The following is a 23,062-nucleotide window of genomic DNA, read 5'->3' as shown; positions in this document are numbered from 1 at the left end:
AGATTCTCATGAAGATTAGACGCATGAACACCACTTAGGGTATAGGAAGGGCTCACAAGCGGTGAGTTAAGTGATTGCCTTGGAAAGAAAAACGCAGTTACTGGCAGCTCATCCTTCTGCAGCACAGCCTGCTCTGCTCGTTGCTATAGGACAAGGGCCTGGGAGGTGCAGGGCCACAGAGGGAGCTGGTCTTCCGGGAGGGTCAGACTGGGAGAGTGAAGAAGTGAAGGAACCTGGACCGGCAGGGAAACCAGGAGCGTTTTCCTTCCCGCAGGACAGTGTGGCTCATGAGGCTTAACTCTAGAGGGAATCCATGTATTCTGCCTAAGTGGACACCCTCTGAGAACCTGGGAGATAGGGAAGGACGTCACCGTCTATCTGCATGGAATAGGCCGTGGGGAAGGCGGGAAACCTGTTCATATCCCATCATCTATGAGCTCTGTCAAATGGGAGTGTCAATCCCTATCACTCTCGCTCCCTGATGAAGGGGGATTGTGATCACCACACCAACACACTGGCTGCTTCTTCTAAGGGCAAGGAGTCTGTCAGGAGGCTGGTATTGGTGGGCACCGTGCTCTGGGGAGCCAAGATAGGTTCAGGGCTCGGGTGAGTCATTCCTTCCTGCAGTCTGCCCCCTCCCCACCACAAAGCCCCTACATGTCACTTCTTAAAAGTCCAGATCTGATCTCCTCTCACTCAGAAACAATCCCACCTTCCCCACTGCTTGCTGGATGCCACCTCAGCTCAGCTTGGCATGTGAGGGCTCCCAGCCTCCCTTTCCAGCTCTGGCCCAGTATTAATAACGATAGGCACTGATGATGGACCAGGCTGTGTGTGCTTAGTTCTCCAGGCCACACCTATTTCTCAGGTGGGAACAATTTTATCCTCTTAACACCAAGGCACATTAAGAAATCTCTATTAGTGGCAAAGCTGGGGTTTGCAGGCAGCCTGGATCCAGAGCACAAGTGTCCCCTCTCCTGCCTCCTGGGTATGCCACACGAAGGATACCTCCTGGTTTCTGTGACTTCCATGGCTTTGCCCCTTTACTCCTGCCCCCTCCACCACTCCTAGCCTGTCAGCGTGCCACTCATGCATTGTGAGGACCACAGCTGAAGCACTGAGCCTTCCTGGGAGTCCTCCCGATTCCTCGCCTCAGCACTCCCACAGAAGTGGCTCCTTAGTTCATCCTTCCTGGACACCCCACTGACTGCCTGAGCCCGAGGTGCTGCCACACAGACTCCACCCCAAGAGTAACCAGCGAGGCAGGCATGCCAGATGAGCATCTTCAGGGCAGAGCCTCAGCCTGGGGTGCCCTGGCATGTCCAGCAGTCAGCAGGGGCCAGCCTGGAGGCACCAATGTACCTTAGTATGGAGAAGTAGCAGAGGTGGGGCAAGAGTCTCTTGGCAAATAACTTTGAGAAACAAAATGAAACGGTGTATTTCTTGGAGGATATGGCGGCCATGATCCCCACCTCCTGGCATTCACACTCGTGTGTAGTTCCTCCCACACTGTAGCAAGAATGGTTTGTGTGAGCAACAAAATAGGGCACAAGTGATGGCGTGTCACTTTGGAGGTAAGGTCACGTAAGGTGGCAGATTCATTCTTGGTCTTCCTCTTTTGGATAGTGTGCTCCGGGGGAAGCCGTCATGAGTAGGCCTCTGTAGTGAGGAACTAAGGCGTCCTGCCAACAGACCCAGGAGTGAGCTTGGAAGTGGGTCCTGCAGTCCCCGTTAAGCCTCAGGTGACTGCAGCCCTGGCCAACAGCTTGACTGCAACCGCATGAAACCCTGAACCAGAACCACCCAGCTAAGCTGCTCCTGCATTCCTGAATGCAGAAACTGAGATAATAAATGTGAGTTGTTTCAAGCTGCTAACTTTTAGGATAATTTATTATGCAGCAGTAGATAATCCACAGGACTTCTCAGGGCATTTACTCTGTTGATATAAATCTCCAAGAAAGAAGATATATAATGTAACATTCCCCTTAGTTATTTGGCCAACGAGGCCTCCTTTTTTGAGTTTTCTCAAGAGAGAAAACTGATTTAATATGGCTCTGGTCCTACAATTAAATATAACTTCTAATCTAGATTTGTCATGAGCTAGCCATTTACCCTTCCAGAACCTCAACTTTTCCCTTTTATAGAGTAGAAAGAAACCACTGGCTTTTGCATAAATCACAAATGCAGCCCCAGATGTACAGGTTCTGAGCTATTTGGTGGGGGATGGGAGGGTAGCTTGGCGAGGCCAGAAGGACTTCACTGTGGGTTCTACACCATGGTAGGTGAGCCGAAGGCCCAGCCTCCCAGTCTTCCTTCCTCAGGCCATTTCCCTGAAGTGGTAAGAAACAGTGTCTTCTTCTAGCTTGTGTACAGCTTAGAGATGGGAGGCGTGGACCTGGGTCTCCACCATCAGACTGACTTCCTTCAGGAGAGACAGAGCGTGAGCCATCAGACGGGAAAGCTCACCCAGGATGGATGGGCCATGCACTCATCCCTCCTCCTCCCCACCCTGTGGACACACCGCAGCCATAGACAGGAAGGAACAGCAGAACCTCCTGTGGCCTTAACAGTAAACATATGTCCTTCCTCCCTTTTCAATGTCTTCCCTCTACTCTTTATCTGGCAAAGGACTGAAATCAAGTTTCAGGGTGCCTGAGTCAGAAACTCACTGAAGCACTACACGTCCCTCTTTGTTAAAAAGAAGACAGTTTAAAAAAAAAAAAAAAAAAAAAAAACCATAATGCAAATACTTTATTATCGAGTGACTGGTATTAGCTTTTTGTCTGGGCATTAATATTTTTAAAACCATACACCAAACCCAGGCTTTTCCACCTAGCTCTGCTGTATCATTTTCTTTTAAAAAAAAAAAAAAAAAAAAAAAAAAAACATAAAGAAGAGGGAGGAGGAAAAGAAAGAAAATATATCTGTATTGAAAGAATTATAAGCCAAAGTGCGTCTTTCTTGTTTTGTCCATATACACACATTGCACCATACATAAATAATTACATTGTAAAAATGACTCCATAATTACAAGTATAATATATATTTCCATATAATATATAAAACTTTATATTAAATCTAGGTAGATGATATTTGGGGGGTTTCGTCCGTGGGGGCTGTGTCTCTGGGCACGGGCCGCCCCTGGAGGTGGGGCCGATGGTGGCCGCTGCCGGAGCGGCGGCCGCTATCTGTGGTTGTTGAGCAGAATCTCCAGCCAGCAGGGACAGGAGGTGATGAACTGCCGGGAGTAGCAGGGCCCCCAGCCCTTGGCGAAGCTGATGCGGACGCTGTTGGGGTCGTAGGGCCCGTCAGCAGCGTCTGCCTCAGGCCCGTGCTGGAGCAGGCCTGAGCGCTCGAAGTCGAACACCTTGATGGAGTAGCCAGGGGGCACCTTGCGCACAACCAGGGTGCGGCCGCCGGGCGCATCCAGCGTCGGGGAGTTGACGAAGATGGGGTGCTCGCCCCGATTGTAGGCCCACACGCCGTCCGGCTCCTTGCTGAGAAGGATGCCGAAGCCGATCTTGCTGCGCGTGCGCCGCACCGACTCGCTGCGCTGCTCCAGGTTGAGCTGGCCCAGGCAGAAGCCGCTGCCCTGAGGTAGGTCGTAGAAGATGCTGACGGCCTGGTCGTACACCGCGTAGAGGCGGCCCACACGCGTCCGGTGCTCCCAGTATGCCACGCTGCACCAGTGGCTCGGCTTGGTGGCATCCGGAGACATGCTGGCGTCTGCAGAGCAAGCACAGGGTACAGGGTGTTTATGCCGGGTGGGGAGGCGGGTGGCAGACGGGAGCAGGAGTGGTTGGTAGGGGTGCAGTGGTGTTTCTAGCACCCAACACGCATGCCAGCACCTACTGTGTGCCAGGTTGGACTCAGGAAATTTAACATACAACAGGACCCCCACCCCCCCCCCACACACACAAGAGAAAACAGAAGCTATGAACCTACAGAGAAGGCAACCACCTACTGTGTGCTATGTTCTGTGGGAACACAAACATGCAGCAGAGCCGGCTCCTGGCAATAGAATTTCACAAGCTAGGTGCCTGACAAAAACCCACACCCCCAAAGGCGGGACTGACTGAACGCTGAATGGTTACGGCACTCCAGGCGCAGTGCACTGCACGTCTTACTGCAGGGGACCTCACTGGGCCCTCCCATCACATCACTCTTTTAAAGGAGGATCCAAGACTCGCCAGACACCGGCACCTGCCCAAAGCCACACAGCTGCTGAGTGGCACGGCCAGCACTTGAACTCAGTCAGTCCAAGCCCCCACCTGCACAGAGCCAGGGTAAGATAGAGGGCGCATAATCACCACTCGGGGACTCAGGCCTAGGAAGGTGGGGGTGGGGGAGTTGGCCGCAGGATCCCTTGCAGCCTGGAATCATGGCTGCCTGACTGCTCCCAGCCTTGGCCTGGAGCATTATGCTGAGTCCCCTACCCCCTGCCCCTCAAGTTGGCTCTTGGCAGGAAGGGTAGGTTTTCACCAAAGCTGCAGCCACCTCTGTGAGATAGAGAAGCTGAAAGTCTCTAAAGCTAAAGAAAACCGCTCCTCAAGGGATTCAGAGTTTACCAGCTCTCACAATTGTGTGCTGCACCTCTCCGGGCCTCAGTTTCCCCACAGACAGCAAAGGGGTGGCCTAGAGGATTACTGGAATCCCTTCTCACTCTGGCTTGGGGCATCTCTGTGTATCTGGATGAATTTAACAATTTTCTGAGACCAGACCGAAGACTGAACACATAGGCTGGGGCCTGCCTTAAAGGGCAGCGCCATGCTCACTGCTCTGGTGGGGGCGGCTTCTCAGACTTGGAAGCCTTTGGACATTCTGCTCTTTCCTTTGAGCTCACAGCTCTGAGGAGCAGGTGAACACCCATGACTGCCCAGCCAGGTGATATGTTCTCCCACAGGCCCTGGCTGGGGCTTTTGCACAGAGGGAGAATTCTGCAGGCGGCCTGATGAGAGCACAGCAAGCAAGGCACTTTATGGCTCCTGTTCTCCAAGAGAAACTGATCAAAGTCCAGCGAAATCCGAGGGAAGAAACACTGCGAACACCTTCATTCGGGAGCCTGGGTGAGGTCAGCTCTGTCTGTCTTCAGCTTGGCACCACCTAGAAGCCCCAGAGCAGCAGGTGACAGGTCCCGACATCCTCTGCACTGCTTGGAAGCCGGCCTCGCCACACAGTAGGGAACTGTCGGTGTGAGGGGCATCCTGTGGGTGTCCTGTGGGCTGCCGGCTCTGCTGAGGCTTTGGGCTGGGCACACCCCTTACCCTCCGCCTGCCTTTAGGTCCCAGCCACAGGCCCCGAGGCCAGCTCCTGAGGAATTATCATTTGGCCTCACGTCTCTATCTATCCAGGGCCCTCATGCTCGTCTGGAGGGGAGAGAAGAGGCACTACTCTCTGTCCTCCCTGACCTGCCCCTTAGGCAGCAGGGAGAGAGACAGCTATCCAGGGGTGGGTGACCAACTGCAGGCACTAGACCAGTCCCAGCATGTGGGCAGCCAGGAACACCCAAGCCCCTCCTGCCATCCATCCGTCTGGCACTGGTCTGGGGGTTCCCAAGAGCCAGGAAAACAGCATTATCTCAGCCAGGCCATAAAACTCCAACACCAACCTTCTCACCAAGCAAACAGAATTCCTACAGTGCTCTCAGCACAGAAGTGGGGAAGCAAAGACGCTGAGCCTGGAGAACGTTGGGCAACAGGACAGGCAACAGGGAGCCCGAGTACCTTGCATGAGTTAGGTGCCTTCTTCACAGCAGCCTTGGCTCACCTCATTTCACAGGTGCAGAAACTGAGGCCCAGAGAGGTGCCCTACTGGGCGAGGGCACACACTAGTGAGTGCTGGAGCCAGTGTCAGTGCCAGGCCACACTCTAGAGGGGAGCGCTTCACCATACTTCGGGAAGACTCCCCCCTAAAACCCATGCACAAAGCTAGCCCCTTCCCTTCTCTAAGCCTCTATCTGTAACCACGACCACTTTCCTTTTCTGTGAGTCCCAAGGTGCTTACCCACAAGCTGGTGAGTCATTCCCACCCCGCAAACGAAAGGGCTTTACTCCCTGAGGACTCGCTGCACAGTGTCACCAAGTGAGGTCTTACTATCCCCTTTTCACAGATAAGGTTCATAGAGGGCCGCCCAGTCTTAAAGTGGCAGCTCTGCCCCAGGGTATAGCCATGCCATTGTGGGGGATGGGGTGATGGTAATGGGACTGGGGTAGAGGGTTCCTCTCTCCAAGCTCCCATAAGCCTTTTAATCCAAAGCCAGATAGGACTTCCTGTCCCCCTACTCTCACCTGGGCCAAGCCAAATGCCCCCCCAATCAACACCTGTGTCCCCAGCCTTCCCTCAGTGCCCCTCCCGGGTATGGTATCCTATGCTTGGGGATGAACCCCACAGAGCTGCCCTAGGGCCCAGCTGGCCCAGATGTCTGGCTCAGGGACCTGCCTAGGCCAGGCCTCGCCTCCTGCGGCCTCTTTGGTTGAGCAGCCTGGGTAACACCTCATCAGGCCTGGGCTCCCAGCCAAGTCTTCCAAATTCCAGGAGATGGACTGCTGCCTCAGAAAAGCCCTCTGTGACCCCTCCCTCCTGGGCGCCTACAGCCTTAAATGCAGCCTCTCCCTTGGCCTGAGCAGGTGTCTGTGCTGTTGGTCAGTAAGTGCCACTGGCTGGCCCTCTCCAAGAAGAAGGGGCGGGTCTCAGTCCTCTCTGTGTCTGTCCCAAGGTTGCCTGTATCCCTAGGGTGCTCTCGGAACATGGTAACAGGGAAGGAGGAAGGAACTAAAACACATCCCAAGTGTTGGCACACTGTTCTCACCCCATTCCGCATCGGAATCCTGCCTGGCAGGTGGGGCCGATGGCCTCAGGACCGATAGGATGGTGGGCAAGGACTTAGGTGTCAGGTCTGACCCCCAGAGCAAGCCAGCAGGTGAGCCATCACCATGCTCTGGGGCCTCCCCACCCCCACGCAGCTCTCAGGGTCTTGGGACTCCAGAGCTTGAGGGATCTCCCTAACAGCACGTCATCTAGGGAGCTCCAACACTGCACTTTCGCAAACCAATACGATGTTTAACAGAGGGGATGGGAATGCCACAGGGTTACCACTGTTTATTTTGTCATGTACGGACTTATTCAAACCCCCCACACCATCTACTATCACTAGCACAAAAGGAAGTATAATTTGACACTAACAAAATTACAAGAAAAGTATAATCTGATACCGTAACAAAACCAGAAATTTAAAAGTTAATCTATTTAGATTATAAGAAATTTTCTCATTTCTTTCATCATGGACCAATGAAAACTTAGTCCTGAGACTGGCCTGTGGGAACCACCAATTGAGCCCAATGTCCTTGTGCCCCAGATGGAGCCCTGGGTATACAGGGCGACTCACCCAGGGACACCCAGTCGTGTGTGGCAGAATGGGGACCAGAACTTGAGACCTCAGAATTCTAATCTAATGCTTGTCATGTGATCTAAAGGTTTCAGAGCTGAGACAGACCTAAGGCTCTCACCACTAACTGGATGTGTGGCCATGGACAAGCCACTGAATGTCCTCAAGCCTCAGTCTCCCCATCTATGAAATGGGGCTTACTCATAATTGAGTGCCTCACTTACACAGTCCATCTTTGGGATTTCTGGAAACTCTGGCAGCAGATCATCTGGGTACAGAAAGAAGCAGTCTTCTGTTTATTGGTCCTAGCCTGACCCTTCTAAGGGCAGGACTCCTTAGGGATGTTGGGGTCATGACCCAGGGTCACCACCATGCGAGGTTACAAAAGGACCTTGGATGGCAATGCCCTTTGCAAATGGTAAAGCACTTTATGAATGTTAAGGTTTATTTCCTAGCCTGGAACCTGAGGTGAAAGAGGTGTCCAGGAAGTGAAGGAATGAATGAAGCAATGAATAACTGAACGTCTAGAACAAAGACAAGTACTGCCATGGCACTATTTACACACACATGTACATACGTATATCTGAATCTCATGCAGTGCCTGAAACAAGCTGACACGCTGTCTGCCAGTGAGAAGGCAGGCACCCCCAAACCCAGGTCTCCTCTATACTTCACGCAGTTGCAGAGCCCCACTCCACCCACCATGCCTCTCGTCTGCAGCCTGAGCTGCCACTCAGGGTGCGAGGGGACAGTCTCTTGCGGAAGATCTTTTTCTCCCTGTGGCTCCAAGGCTGTGGTCCTGCCATCAGCCTAATTAGGAACCAGCTCCTTAATTGCAAATAAATGCCCACGAGTCAGACCCGAGTGAACAACATCAAAGATGACCGCGCTCTGACCGAAACTCCTGCTCACTCCCCCCTGCTCGGGGCCTGGCCTAGTTCCCAGCCAGACTCTGGGTTGCGGCTGGGAGGGTTCCGGGGGGAGGAGGGGAGGAGAGGCGCAGTCTGGCGCTGATCTGGCAGGTGTCCTTCCTCCGGGCCCTGATAAGGCCGGTCACCTCCCATCTCCTGGCCTTAGTCTTCGCATCCGAACAATGAGCTCTAAATTTCTGTGATTTAGTGAATGTTCACAGCAGCTCTACTCATAATCACGCAATCTTGGAAAACCGCCCACATGTCCATCAACAGGAGAATGGATGTTATAGACCTTCAGATGTTCTGTGTTGAAATCCTAACCCCCAATGTGATGGCACTGGGAGGTGGGGCCTTTAGCAGGTGATTAGGTCATGAGGGTAGAGCCCTCATGAACGGGATTAGTGCCCTTATAAAAGAGACCCCAGCAAGCGCTCTAACCCTTCCAGCATGTCAGGACACAGCAAGAAGATGCCATCTATAAACGAGAAATGGGCTCTCACTAGACACCAAATCTGCCGGCACCTTGATCTTGGACTTCCCAGCCTCCAGAGAAATAAATGTGTCGCGTAAGCCACCTCGTCTGTGGCATTTTGCTGTAGCAGCCCAAGTGGACTAAGACAATGAATAAACAAGAATAAGGTACATGCATACGATGGAACATGACTCACCAAGAAAAAGGAACAAACTACTCAGAGACACAACAACACACATCATGCGGAATGAAAGAAGCCTGAGCTGCCAAGAGGCCCACAGAAGACGTGTGGTGTGTTTCCATTTATATGAAATTCTTGAGTAGATAAAACGAACCTACAGTGATAGAAATCAGAACAGGAATTACTTCTGGGGAGTGGGGATGTCTGGAAAGGGGCACGAGGGAACTTTCTGGGGCCACGGAGAGGTTTGACATCCTAACTGGTATAATGGGAACTCAGGTGTACACGCGGTCAAAAATCATGACCTACATACACACTGAAGAGCTGTGGATTTCACTGCAGGTGTGAGGCCTTGAAAGAATTAAAATGAAGGCAGTAGGAAGGTGCTGCCAGGCCAGGTTCCCGTGGCTGTCCTGGAGTGGCCTAAGTGGGACTCGGTGGTGACCCAGGGGACTGCCCCAGTGTTTCCAGGCCCCACAAGGGTGGCCTGGCCTCCTGGTGGTGCCCACATTCCTGCCACCAGAGGGAGGAGACAGGCCCACAATAGGCGCTCTCCCGGGCACTGGAGCCAGGCCCTCCAATGGTTGGCATTCCTTCCTCTTGGCCTCTCTGCCCAGGGAGGGTGCTGTGAACCCAACGTGTAATTTTGTGGGGGTGCTGGGGCACCAAAGAGGCCAACTGCAGTCTGGGGGAGGAAGGGAGAGCTTAAATCCCAAGAAAAGCCTTTCGCTTCTTCGAATCAGCAGTTTTCTGTCAAAACAAAAGGCAGGAACGTTCCTGTGTGCTCCCCCGTGGGCTGCACGCTCCAAAAGCCTGAGCACACGCAATGCAGCTTGTTTTCCTCGTGATTCCCCTCTTTCCATTTGGCCAGACTGCCTTGGACTCGGCAATCCTGTTAAGGGAACCGGAGATATACCCAGATTAAAAGTTTCTGATCCCTGAGACTCTAAGGGATCTAGATGTGAAGGCTCAGAGCATTTGCAGGAGGCTGGCCCGGGATCCTCTTGGTCTCCAGGGGCCTGGGCAAGCCACCTGTGCTCCTATGTGTTCAAAGCTTCTGCTGTTGCTTCACGTCCCCTTGGGCCACAGCAGACTCCCTGCATCTCCTAGGGCTAGATGGAAAGGGTTGGCCCAGGCACACCTCAGTGAGCAAAAAGTAAAGGCAGACAGAGCCAGGCCCAAACCCCAATGAGAGCTGGGAAAGGAGACTCAGAGACACAGAGGCCCAGAGAGGTAAAGTGACTTGCCCAGGGTCACCCAGCAAATTGGTGACAGAATCAGAGGGGAGCCCAGGGCTGGCTTTTCTAATCCCCTTTTCAGCAGGGCCACACTGGGGCCTCCGGCCCTCCTGGAAAATGCCTTTCTTCTGTCCCATGTCATTCCTGTGGCTTCAAGTTCCAGTCCAACCGGCAGCTTTTTCATCTGCGGCTCCCAGGCCTGGGAATAATTATGTAGCCCTGCATCTGGTTAACCTAACACCCCTTTAAAAGCCTTGTTTGCCCATTAGATAAGTAGTTTTTGTTATCAAACTTAAGGGGGGGGAAAAGGAGTTTCCACTTAACCTTCCTTTGTCATTTTAAGCTGCAGAAATGGCTCCAGGTTTTGCAGCAAGTCCAGAGATGCAGCATTAATTAGAGTCTCTTTCTTTTCCTTTGTTAAGGAGGGGAGAACAACCCTTTATCCACTGGGCCGGGGCAGTAAAAGCAGAGAAGGAATGTGCACGGGCCGTGTTAATGGTCAACCGCTTAGACGGAGCCTCTCTGCTGAACTCTTTCCAAAAGCAGAGCCCAGCTGACAGGAGTTTCCTCTTATTCGCCTCCCCCCTTCCCCAGCCCCCACCTCAGCTCCAGCACCTTTGGCTCCTAGAGGAAGCCTGGCTTCCAAGAGGAAGTTCCTAATCGGTCATTACATCACGGGCGGTCTGGCCACCACCAAGGCCTGCACAGGGTCCACCTCGCGGGCTCTTTCGGCCACTGGTCTCTGAGGCTAAGGACTATGCTTACCAGACAGACCACCAGCTGCTCTGCTGGGGGAATAACCCCCAAGACAGGGAGTGGACAGAAATGCAAAGGGAGAATGACAGAGAACAGAGGAGGGAGGTCAGGACACACTCAGTCCATGAGGCCAAAATTCACAATTTTGCAGATGTAAAAACTTAGGCCCAAAGAGCTAAAGTGACTTGCCAAGGTCGCAGCAGAAATTAGCCATATGGCTAGGACTGGTCAATTGTCTCCTACACAGGGCTGGCTTAAGAGCATGGGCCCAGGAGCAAATCTGCCTGCATGTGAATGTCAGCTGTGCCACTCACCAGCTCTGAAATCTTAGGCAAGTGACTTTACTCCCCTGGACCTCAGTTTCCTAATCTGTAAAATGGAGATGCAATCAGTGCTTTACCTCATCGGGCTGTTGGGAGTCATTTCAAGTGTGTCTAATAACGCCTGGTTCAAAATAAGTGCTCCATAAGTAACAGCTATTATTATTTTTACTAATATTATCACCACTGTACAGTCTTACCTCTATATATTATGTGTAAATCATTTAATAGATTGACTCAGTATTCATATTAGGTAATAATACCTGTGAACATAGTATGCGCCAATGGAGTTGAGAATCAAGGGGAAATCATAGTCGTAGCCGTGGTAGTGCAGTCAATAATAATAAAAATCAGCCAACATTTAATGAACCTTTACCAAATGCCAGGCAGAGTATGAAGCACTTTACACGCACTGTCTTGACATACTGTGACTCCACTCAGTCAGTCCCATTTAAGACAAAGGGGCTCAGGCTTTGTCCACAGTCCTCACTAGGAAGTTGCAAAGCGGGGATTCGATCTCACGGCTATCTAGGCTTAGAGATGGGGCTCTCTGCATTACTCCCATGGGTGCAACCAGTGGGCTACACCACCCCCGAGGACACAGGTTAAGGGCACAGGGACTGTGCTAGAATAGCCCAACCATGCCCATTCCACGCCAGCATGCGGAGGCTCTATAAAGACTGGACATTAAAAGGGGTCCTTGGAAGGGGCAATGTAGGGGCCACTGCCCCACCGCAAACTGCCCACCTTCCCGGGAGGGCAGTGGGGTTTTCAAATAGCATGCCTTTCACAGCTATCCACGTCCCCCATTGCAGCCCTGTAAACACATCCTTTTTTCGGTTTCTCCCATGCACTCCCAGCACCCCTCCAAAACACAAGGAGCATTTTCTAGAAGTGCTGCCATAATGAATAGCGATCTTGGGACCGGGCTGCTAACCCTGGCTGAGTTGCTGGAGGGTGGGAGGTGCTGGGTGTTCTGCACTTGTCATCAGTTCTCCCTTCCAAACTCCTGTTGTCCAGGAGGTGGAATCAGCATTCTGAGGACAGCCTCCAAAGTGGACGCCACACAGCAGTGCGGTGTAGGAATCCCAACCGCCTAGCCTGAGAGCCCACCGTCTCTCCCCGGGCCCTTTGTGCTGCCTCATCTGCTCCCGAGGCTATTTTGGGGAGTCCTCAGAGCCCCTGGCCTAGAGAGAGGCTTAGTCAGGATACGAGTATAAGGAGAGTCAGTGGTTGCCTGGCTGAGCCATAACTGCCCTTCTCTGGGAGAGGCCTGCTGGGCCCCGCAGGAAGACCTTTCTTTCAGCCTTGGCACCCTGAGCCCCGCCTGCTCGGCCCCATGTCTCCAGTGGAACCAAGTGGCAGCCTGGGCCAAGGTGGGTAAGGTTTCCATTCTTTTATCTCATATAGTATTCAAACAAATCCTGAAAAGATAAACTCATCTTGCAACCCAACATAAAACAAGCTTTTGCCCAGGCTCTAATACACAGGCCTGCTCAGTATCTCTTCCTTAGAGCCGACTGTACCGGTGGGCGGGGGACCCTCCAGAGGAAGAAACCCGGCGTTCTGCTTCCATGAGCCTTCATCTTGCCCTGCTGCCCTGGCAAGACTGTTCCCGGTTTCCTGGGCCCAGGGAGCAGTGGCTGGTCTCCCTCGGCCTCAGTGCTCCATTCTTAACTCCACTCGCAGGCAGTTACAGCTTCGAAGAGCTACCGTGAGGCTGCCATCGGCCTATCTCCCCATCAGAGCTGATGGAGCAGACTCCACACCAGAAACCCTGGTGTGCCTGCCCGGCCGGCCCTCATAAAGGAAACCCTACAGCCTAAGCCAGAAAGAACAAGACACCCGGGGAAGCAGGGCAGGGAAACCCCTCAGATCTCTGGCAGGGAGGTGAGTTGGGTGGGAGAATTCTGGTTCCTGTGTCCTGGGAGGGGAGGGTGATGAGTATCTCGGGGGGAGAGACAGCAATAAGCAGCTTATAAAATCAGCCCACATTTTTGAGAAGGAACCAGTTTCTGCAACAAAAGGCTGCGAACTTTGCTCCCATTCCAAGTCCTCTTTTGTTTTATCACAAAGTCAGACTCAGTGTGTTTGTTTGTTTTCTTACCCAGAGATCCCCCTGGGGTGGGAAAGCCTGGCTTTTCATATTGGCCCTGGAAAGATTCTAAAACAACACTATTTGTGCAAGATAATGAAGCTGGGTACCTGGCTCCCCAGGAAAGAGGTGGCAGCTGGGAGAAGGGAAGGGGCCCCCAGCTCCTCCCTGCCGGCAGGTCTGCACTGCTGATGACTGGTTTCTTGAATTTACAGACAAACCAGGCCCCTTGCGGGTCTTGGGGTGCGTCTTAGCCGAGTCTGGGTTTTCATCTTAGGCTTTAAGTGCCCAAGTTTGCTGATTCAACCCAACCTTGACCTCCCTGTTGACTCCGAGACCACCGAGAACAAAACTGGCCCTTTAGGGGTTCAGATGGGGACAGCCTGGGCGTGTCAAAGGGGCAGGGATGCAGGTCTGTGGCAGATGGCAGTGTGCTTCACGGAATATTCCCGAGCTGCAGCTTCCCAGAGCCGGGAGAATTCGCGGTACCTCCATTTTCCTTTTATTTCCCAAATACAACTTGAGTTTTATTGGCAAACCTCCTGCCTCAGACTTCTACTTGGACCCAGTACAAAGCCGTAAAAGCAAAGTACCTCAAAATTGCCCTCAATCAGCCTGTCTTAACTTTCTGGGGCAGGAACCCCCATTGGTGCACAGACACCCCAGAGGATGACCAGATGAGGCCCCCACAGCCTGGGGCCCCTCAAAGCCCTGGCCTCACCATCTCCCGCTATCAGGATCCCTTAGCTCTCTGTGCCTCGAACAGCTCCACTCTGTGTATACTTTGTCCGTCTCACTCTCTGTTGATCTGGAAGGTTCCCTGAGAGCACAGGCAGCAGAGAGAGGAACTGGTGCAAACGCTAACGGCTGTGACCGTGGGCAGGTGACTGTATCTCTGAGTACCAGAACCAGCTACTGATTTAGGGGGCCCAAAGCACAATGAAAACGCAGCGCTCCTCCTTCAAACACTATTCAGAATTTCAATGGTGAAAGCAGAGCTTTAAACTGGGCCGAAGCCCCTTCTGAGCAGGGGCCTGAGCGAGGTGCAAGCTGCACGCCCACAATGCTGGGCCTGAGCACTGGTTTCCTCTCGCTTCACACCTCACTCAGAGGGGTGTGGAGGGGGTTAGTGAGGACGGCATATGACAGTCCTCCCCTGTTCCCAATGTTTCCAGAGTCTTGCTCAACTGTCAAGACCCCGATGCTACTTCCTTTGCAAAGCCTTCCCCAGTCCCTGGGTCTGAACCTCCTCTGTGACACTAATTAATGCCATTGGGGGGGCGTGTATCTCCACCCCATTCACCTGTGAGCAGGCTAACCTAGGATGACGCTGCTCTCACCTCTGCCCCGCCTCCCCTGCGACCTGGCACTGTGCCACCAGACATGGGTGCTTTCAACAGTGGGGTGCTGATGGAATTTTACATTTGAGAGCTGGGAGGGCAGTTGGGAAACCGTCGGGTTTGCCCTGGGTCTGAAAAAGGGGCAGCGACAGTGCTGTTCCCATTTAACAGATGATACCACTGATGCTCGGAAGCCCGGACATTGAGGCAGGGAGAAAGGAGCGATGTCCCTACGTGCTAATTCTCATGATGCAGGCGGCCAATGGGGCCAGATAAGCTTACTATGTGTGAGGCTTGTTTCAGTGGCTCAGAAAAAATCATCTAAAGCCTAGTCATCTCATCCAGCAATGGGGCTGGATTTCATTTCTCTGGCTTGCTAAGCCTGTGAGGGTGAAGGGAACGGGGAGCATGGTTCTGAATGGAAAAGCCAAAGAATAGAGTGGGGAGAGAGGGGGCACTGGTTTTCTTACTAGCAAAGCTCTCAAAAATAAGCCTCATCTAACACCAGCCTGTTGTTATTTACCAAGGAGACAGTGTCATGTGAGCTTTGTAAGTCAAATACTCCTACCTGGCGGCGGGGGGTGGGGGGGGAATTTCATTTCTCTGGCTTGCAAAGTCTATGAGGGTGAAGAGAACAGGAAGCACTTTGGGATAAACACCCCCAAATTAGAGTCCCAGAGGTGAGGGCATTCAGTTTTAAAATACACCTTGCATTAAATCCTTTCCTTTAAAACGTCCTTTTATATATAATACAAAGGTACATAATCCAGGCCTCTTTAGCAAATGCAGAGTCCTACATACTTCATCTTCCTAAAATAAGGGTTGCCTGGATCATTCTTGTGTATTTCTGGAACAAACAGGAGTGCTTTAGAATAAGCAAAAAAGCTAATATTGACTGGAGAGATCATTAAGCCACAATCAAATACTAATATTTGCTGTAAAGAACGCAGTAACGTGAGATTTAAATGTTCCCTGCAAAACTGTTGCAAAATGACCCACCAGCTTGGCAGAAGCTCACCCCTGTGACCCAGTCTCCTGTTTGTGGCTGTGCTACTGTGCACAGTTGAAGCAGCTACAACTGCTCAGTGCCATTCTTGCCCAAGGTCCAAGATGCCTGGAAAGGGACGGCAGGTTTGACCTGGAGCGGCAGGTGCAGAGGAAGGACAGAGCCAGCCAGTCCATTCACCCCACCGGGCTAACAGGTGGACGCAGCCCCACACACCGGGGCCCCATGCCTCAACCCCAAGTCCACGACCAGTTTCCAAAGCAGGAGGAGGCCAAGCTTGGTTCTCACAGCACCTACAGCCTAAGCCAAGAAGGTGGTCCAATCACCATCACACCATCAAACAGCGGGATGCTGTCTACCTGGGGAGGATTTTCCCATTCTCAAAGTCCATTCATAAATGACCCTGTTTTAGGTTATGGCATAGAAAGCTCCGAGGGGCTGGGTGACAGCCCCCGTGGTCCACAGGGCTAATAAGGGAGCAGGAGTAGGGGCCCACCCATGTGTTCTGAGGTAGGAGATGCCCCTTCCACTCTCACTGCCTCCTCCCAAGCATCTTGGGAAGGTGAACCACGCCCTCAGTAACAGTTTCCTATTTCTCGAAGCAATTCTTTGGCCTGGGTCTGGACACACTTGGGCACACACTGCATGACTCACGTCAGTGACACAGCATGTGCGTGAAGCTCACAACTGTCGGCTGTGCTTCTAGTTCTTCTATTCCCAAGGCTGTTTTCCGCAAGGACAGGCATATGGCTTGTTTTCCATTATCCAGTTCATCATCCTTGATATCTTCTAGAAAAGACAAGGGGGCCCAGGAAGACATCTGGGCTGAACCCAACTGACAGCCATGCCCAAGTGCCTTCCAGAACTGCCTCCCCCTCTGGAGGGCTGTTTGCAGCCACAGGGCCTCATGCGATAGAGGAGGAAAGGAGTGGCTTTCCTGACTCACCGGGAAGCCTGAGGGGAGCTTGGGGTGAAGGGGCTCTTGGGGACGGGGGTTCAATACCTGTGCCGACCCTAGCGCGCTGCACACCTGGCAAGCATGGGCCTAGCAAACACAGCAGAGATTTGCTAAGTAACGACCCTGCTTAGAGTTGCTGCAGGGGCCTTTCCAGTCACCCTATAGAAACCCAGCTGCCACTGAGCACCTCTGTCCATACACCCCATCTCATTTAACAATCCTAGGAGGCAAGTACAATCCTACAGAGGTGGAAATGAAGGCTCAGGGACGTTAAGTCCCTTGCCCAAGTCCACACAGCCCATTAGCCGGAATTTGCACCCAGGGCAGCCAGACTCCACACCCACTCCTCCTTGCAGAGGACGTCCTGGTGGGCACACAGCTTCTACCCTGTGCGTACTTCCAGCAGGCGGTCCGAGCGGGTCCTTCTCTCCCTGCCGTCTCCCAAGTCTCCCACGGGTGTGACTCGCACCTCCTCCATCGCACCTCCTCCACCGAGGCTGGCGCCTGCCATGCTGCCCCCACCCCTTCCTCCTCCCTTCCCCGTGGGCACAAATGGCCCTGCAGGCCGCCAGTCTGCATTCCTGGAGCACATGCCCAACTTGGGGCCACTAAGGAGGATCCCAAGTAATTCAGCCCATAAATCATGGCCATTGTGAATTTCCCTTTTAGCCACAGGCAAAGTCAAACTTTTCCTTCCCCCACTCTAGTTAACCACTCTTTGTTCACTGTATCTCTCACAGCTCCGCCTGGCTGGGGGCCAGCTCTCAATTATTAATTAATCTGGGAGGCGCAGGTTGCATTCCTGGCCACCTAACCACTTCCTCCTCGGTGGGGAACTCGCAGGCCAGGCCCTTTTGGTTATATCAAGCGTCTCACAACATCCCAGGCCTATCTTGTGGCCATAGCTGCAAGAAAGGACACTTAAAACCAGAGCTTAAAATAACTGCAGAAAACCCAACACCCAGAAGCCCCTTTTCCCAACTACCTCCCACAGCACCAGCCCAACCTGTGTGCTGCCATCATCATAAAACCACAACCTGTCTCAGTCAGTGAAATGGGGATACATTCCCCCAACGGCGGGGGTGTGCGTGTGTGTGCGTGTGCGTGTGTGTGTGTAGGAAAGGTGCTGCCTCCAACTTTATCTGTTCACTTCATCCTCACTGGACGAAGGAAATGACAGGCAGCAGGGTGGGGGAGGGGTGGGGGGGGCCGGAGAGGCCATAGCTGAGTGTTCAGGTTTATTAAAGTCATTTAGTATCTTTAGGGATAATGAGGAGGACGATGGAAGTGTGAGCCTCTCTTTGTCTGGGTCAAGTCTGTGGGAGGCCTTTGCATGGACAAACACCCCAAGAAATTTTGGGCTCAAGAGAAAAAGGTGACCAACCTTGGTGTGAAACGTAGCTCCCGTGACAGTGAGAACCACCTGTGAAATCAGAGCACAGTTCTAATTTCACTGCCTAACGCTTAAGCGAAGTTGGATCTTTAATTCCCAATTAGAAATAACGCTGAATGGTGGGTGCCCATGCTAGCTGGCTGAATGTCAAAAGGAAGCCATAGACCAGTGTAGGGCAAACATGACAGCGGGAACATATCAGATTAGAAAAAAGAATACACATTTGTTGTTGCTGGAAATTTCCATCAAGTGTCCTTTGGTCCCCTTCCTCCTCTCCTCCTCCCACCACGGGCCCCACACACACCCCACAGTTTGTCAACCTCACCCAGTGTCCACTGAGCCAGTCAAGCCCCCGGGACTCAACACCTTAGAGTCCAGGAAAGATCTTAGAAATCTCATGCTTTATTTACTCCACCACGTCTGCTTTTGATCTGGTAAGACAAATGACTTCTCCCCCACGTCTTCGTGTAACATTGGCTCTGGGGCGGAAGGGACACTTCTGGCTTCCCTTGTCCAAAGCGCTGAGGCTTTTGGATAAAGCGCGCATACTGCCAAGATAAATTTTTGTGCACATACAATAAAGTACCATTAATTAGGACTCATAAATCCAGAGTTTGTAATAATTCCGAAAGCAGCTGGGTTGAAGTTAAAAAAAAAAAAAAGTTTCGATAAACAAATGCAAAATATAAATAAGGTTCAAGAGAACTGTTTATCCTATGAGTGCTGTATATAAACAACTGGCATACCAACTCCAAATCGCGCTTATCTGTTCACTAAAGCACATCTCCCAATGACCTCTAACAGGAAACATTATCCGGTTAGCACCACCGTCTCTGGTATTTGAAAATCACAAAACTTGGTTTTTCACACAGTCTTCTTTCCAATCACCCACTGAGTTTACCTGCATGGGTGAGGCATCCCCGAGTTGTCAGAGCTCCCTGTCAGCATATCTGGAAAGGAAGCCACCTGGATGGCTGACCCTCCAGCGAACCCAGGACCCCCAGATCCTCCAGTGGCTGCCCAGGAAAGAGTGGTGACCTATGGCACATTAACATGCCACCCAGGCATCTCCATGCCCACCTTAAAAAAAGTGTTTCCCAGGGCCTTCGGCCAGGAGATCCAGCCAACTGGGGTGTGTCCACGTGAGAGCCCCCTCAGGCGTCAACTGCAGTAGGTGAACCAAGGACGTTTGCGGCCTCCTTGATGATTTACAAATTAGCCAGGCCCCATGTTTTCTCCCAGGGAGGAAGAGACACTTTCCACTCCAGGGGATCCATAATATTTTTGGAGCAGCAGGCAAGGTGAGGAGCCCACAGATAAGCGTGGGGAGTGGAGGGTGGCAGGAAGAGGTCCTGGGGCGAGGTTGGGAAGCCAACCACCAAGCTGAGAGGGTGTGTTGGTCCTGGCCTGTGAGAAACAGACTGCAGGGCCCCAGTGAGGTGGGCAGTGGGCCAAGCTGGAAATACCGAGGGCTGCTCCAGCTCGAGGAGAAGGCCCTGCCAAGTTGGGGAGGCGGCACTGACAGGGGAATGGCAGGTTCCGGCCGGGCGGATCCCCAAGGCCACCGAGTCAGGGGCAACCGCCTGTGTCTCTGGGCACGTGGGGGCTGGAGCTGTGCCAGGGAGACCCAGAGCCGCCAGTCTCCCCGGGGTGCCTCTGTCCTGGCACTACCCCGCAGCACCCTGGCCTAAGGCCCCTGACGAATGCGGAGCCCCTCCAAGGGGTGCTGACCTTGGGCAGGGAGCCGAGCCCTGCCTCCAGAAGACTGTTCTCCTTCCACCTTCTATCTCCTAGTTTCAGAGGTGTTCGGTAGAGCCCCCTGAGACCACAGCCCACTCGAGGCCTGCTGCTACTGCCCCTGTGGGCATTTCAGACATCTTCTGCATTGCCAAGACCCTGAAAGCACCCTCTGGTGATAGATGCAGCCTCAGAAATGCCCCCAAGGCTAGCAGGGATCTCTCTGCTGTGTCCCTTGGGGGAGGTTCATTTTTTGAGGCAGAGAAGAAGGCAGGTCTCCTGGCGGATGCTTTTCTCCCTCCCCTACCAATTCCTCTGCACCTCCCGCTTGAGCTTCAAAAATAACTATCAGGTAAGACCAACAAAGACACTGAGGCCGGGGCTTGCCACACACATGCCTCTTACCACCAGATGGACGCTCCGCCATAGACACCATGAATTCTGGAGTTGACCCGCAGTTTGATTAAATGGGGCTTCTCCATATATATGGAATCTGAGCATCCGCTTGGTTCAACCCTCTCCCTCCTCACGGCCTTTACCGTGAAACAGGCAGACTGACTCACTTATTTATAAAGACCCACGAAGAACCACATCCTAGCAGGTCATTCACTTCAGACTGACCATCTCTACCTTCCCGAAGCGCCCCCTCCTGATGGCTCCCTCCCAGCTGCAAGAACTACTCGGCCTCAGCCTTGAACATGTGGAGCTCCACCCTGAAACCCTGAAAGCAAATTCCCTGAAGGGAAAGAGTGGGTAGGATGTTTTCAAGAACCACTCATTGTGGGTTTGGGGTCCAGCCAACAGACGTGCCACTGAGATGCAAGAAGAACATTTGCTTAGGAGGCACCTCTCTCATGCTCGCTAAGTGCCTACTATGTGCAAGGATGCACCAACCAACACAGGTTTCCTGGAGGAGTTAATCCTGTGGCGAGGGAAGCGCTGGAGGCTAAAGTCAGGAGAAAGTAACGGAGATGTCAAAGGAAATCAGAGAGACTCTTGTTTTTGTAAACACCATTCCTTCTGGTCAGTTCCAAGTTCTTTAGCGGGCTGTACACACATATTTTCTCCCTCAAACCAAAATAGTCCTCCCTAAGACTTCCACTCTGAGGGGAAAAAAAGAAATAGCATAAACATTCTTTGCAGCCTATAGACCATCACTAGCCCGGGCCTGTAGCTAACTGCAAGTCTGTGGAAAGCCCCACGCCTGTGAGTTCTGACGGTCATTTCCTGACTCTCAAGTCAGAACGGACTCGGTCACCTGGGGAATCCACCCACCACCCGCAGTGGGTCATGTGAATGTCTCCGAGTTTGGATTGGTGGAAACTCTGAAAATTATAGGGTGCTGTGGAACACACTAAGCCACATGATGTTTATTTCCAAGAGAAACTTGGAGGAAGCTAGGGAAATCTAAAGGATTCTTGGGAAATTGCTAAATGTCAGGGCTAGAGATCATTCAGCCCAGCCTCCTCCCTGTATAAGAGAGGAAACTGAGGCTTAGAGAACAGAAACCATTTGCCAGAGCTTAGGCAGCAGGGCCGGGCCTCACGGCTAGGGCTCCTGTCTCTGAGGAATGAGTTGGTCCTCGATACCACGGGGCTCAAAGAACAAATAATCCTGATGAGACCGGCCAACATGAATTATTTTTGCAAAAGGGTCTGTTTGTTTGTTCTTGTGGGTAGCAGGGAGAGAGTCCTTCCTCCATCGCTGTCGGAACGACTCCCTGCCTCCGCCTGAGAAGTGACCCGCCCAGGCTGGCCGGCACCCCCACAGACTCTCAGGCAAAGGATGTGCGTTGCAAAAATGGGGCAAAGTTTCCTATTCTGAAGATAACATTGTAAGACACAGGAAGTCTGCGAGCAGAGCCTGTGTTTCCAGAAGGTCTCTGCACACCCATTCGCAACCACTTCCATTGTACAGGGTTTCTAGAGACTTGAGGCTGGGGGGTGGGGACAAAGGGGTGGGAGCCAGTGCTGGGAAGGGGCAGCAGCCACATCCCAGGTGAGATTCCAGAGAGGGCTTTCCATACGCCAGACTCCCTGGGCTCCCGCAATGCAGACCCCTCTCTGAGGCCAGGCTTCTTCAACAGAAAGATAAAAGGGTTAAAAGAGCCAGTGAGTCCCCTACTTGGGGCCCTCAAGTCCAGATTCCCAGGCCCCACCCCTGGAGATTCTGATTCATGGGTCCTGGGTGGAGCCCAGGAATCTCTGTTTTTAACAAGATTTAAGAGGCCCCTTTTCTGGCTCTGATATGCCACGATCCCACGAGTGGAGAGTTCAACGGCCTGGCACATTAGCGAAAGAGTTGGCTTCCTCGACGGAGGAATGACAGGGGAAGGAAGGAGACCAAACCAAATCGACTTCCTAGCATGAGACGGACGTGGCAGTCCCAGCGCCAGGCCAGGAGACCGGCAGGGAAGGCGACACTCTGGAGCCACCGCGGATGGCCCTGACTCAGTGTGTCTGGGTGTGATTGAGGACAGGCCCTTGGGTCAATGTGCACCTCTGCATGGAATCAAGGGCCTCAGTTCAAATCCCAACTCTGCCACTTTCTAGCTGTGTGTCTGGGAAGAATGGCCTTCGCCTCTCTGGGCCTCAGGTGCTCCGTCTGTGGAATGGGATCAAAAGCACCCATAACAAAAACTCATTGGATGGAGACGACCCTGCTGATAGCTGTCACGTCCTGCAAGCTCAACATGGAAAAGAAACATCTAGCTCCCACAACAACCCAGTTGGTGGATATTTTTAATTGTCCCATTTTACAGATGAGACGGAAACCTGAGGCCTCCTGACCAATCCAAGCTTACCCAGTGATAAAGGGGTGGTGCTGGGGTTCCCGAACATTCAGTCCCATCTTCTGTTCCCGGCAGGTGTGCTGCACTTGGGAAGACTCCCCACGGATGCTGCCTTCCTTCCACGGGCACTGCCTAAAGCCTAAGCTGCACACAACTCTGTCCCCCTGGGTGCCAGGGGACCAGACACACTTCTGCCCTCAGAGCTCCTAGTCCAGGGAAAGCAAGGACACGACTACAGAAGAGCATTACAAATGAGGGTCAGCGAGGCAAGGAAGAGCTGGCCACCAAATCCATCTAGGAAAGGAGGGTGGCTGAGTGCCATGACGGAGGGGGTGGCAGGGATGGGGACGGACAGTGGTGCGCTAGGAACAGCCTCGGCAAAGACACACAGGGAGGAGGAGACAAGGCGAAAAAGGTCTCCTGTGGCCAGATCACAGGACACGGAAGGGTTCGTGGAGAAAGAAGAGTCCACAGCAG

The 23,062-nt window shown here is 52.7% G+C and overlaps 1 protein-coding gene across 2 annotated transcripts in view; it reads right to left on the bottom strand.

Moving 5' to 3' along the window:
• Positions 1 to 2,863: 2,863 nt before the first annotated feature.
• The window catches only part of SMAD6 (SMAD family member 6), a 73,026-nt gene continuing 52,827 nt past the window's right edge, over positions 2,864 to 23,062 (bottom strand). For both annotated transcript variants that reach the window (XM_074327527.2, XM_074327526.2), the window contains one exon: positions 2,864 to 3,726. In XM_074327527.2, coding sequence (XP_074183628.1) covers positions 3,185 to 3,726 — 542 coding nt within the window. In that variant the 3' untranslated portion in view covers positions 2,864 to 3,184. The remainder of the gene's footprint in view (positions 3,727 to 23,062) is intronic.

Source organism: Rhinolophus sinicus, chromosome 3 (assembly GCF_057876585.1).
Source record: "Rhinolophus sinicus isolate RSI-liver-muscle chromosome 3, RSI-T2T, whole genome shotgun sequence".
Taxonomy (NCBI): Eukaryota; Metazoa; Chordata; class Mammalia; order Chiroptera; family Rhinolophidae; genus Rhinolophus; species Rhinolophus sinicus.
The sequence above is the reverse complement of the archived record's forward strand: the minus strand, read 5'-3'. Positions and strand labels throughout refer to the sequence as shown.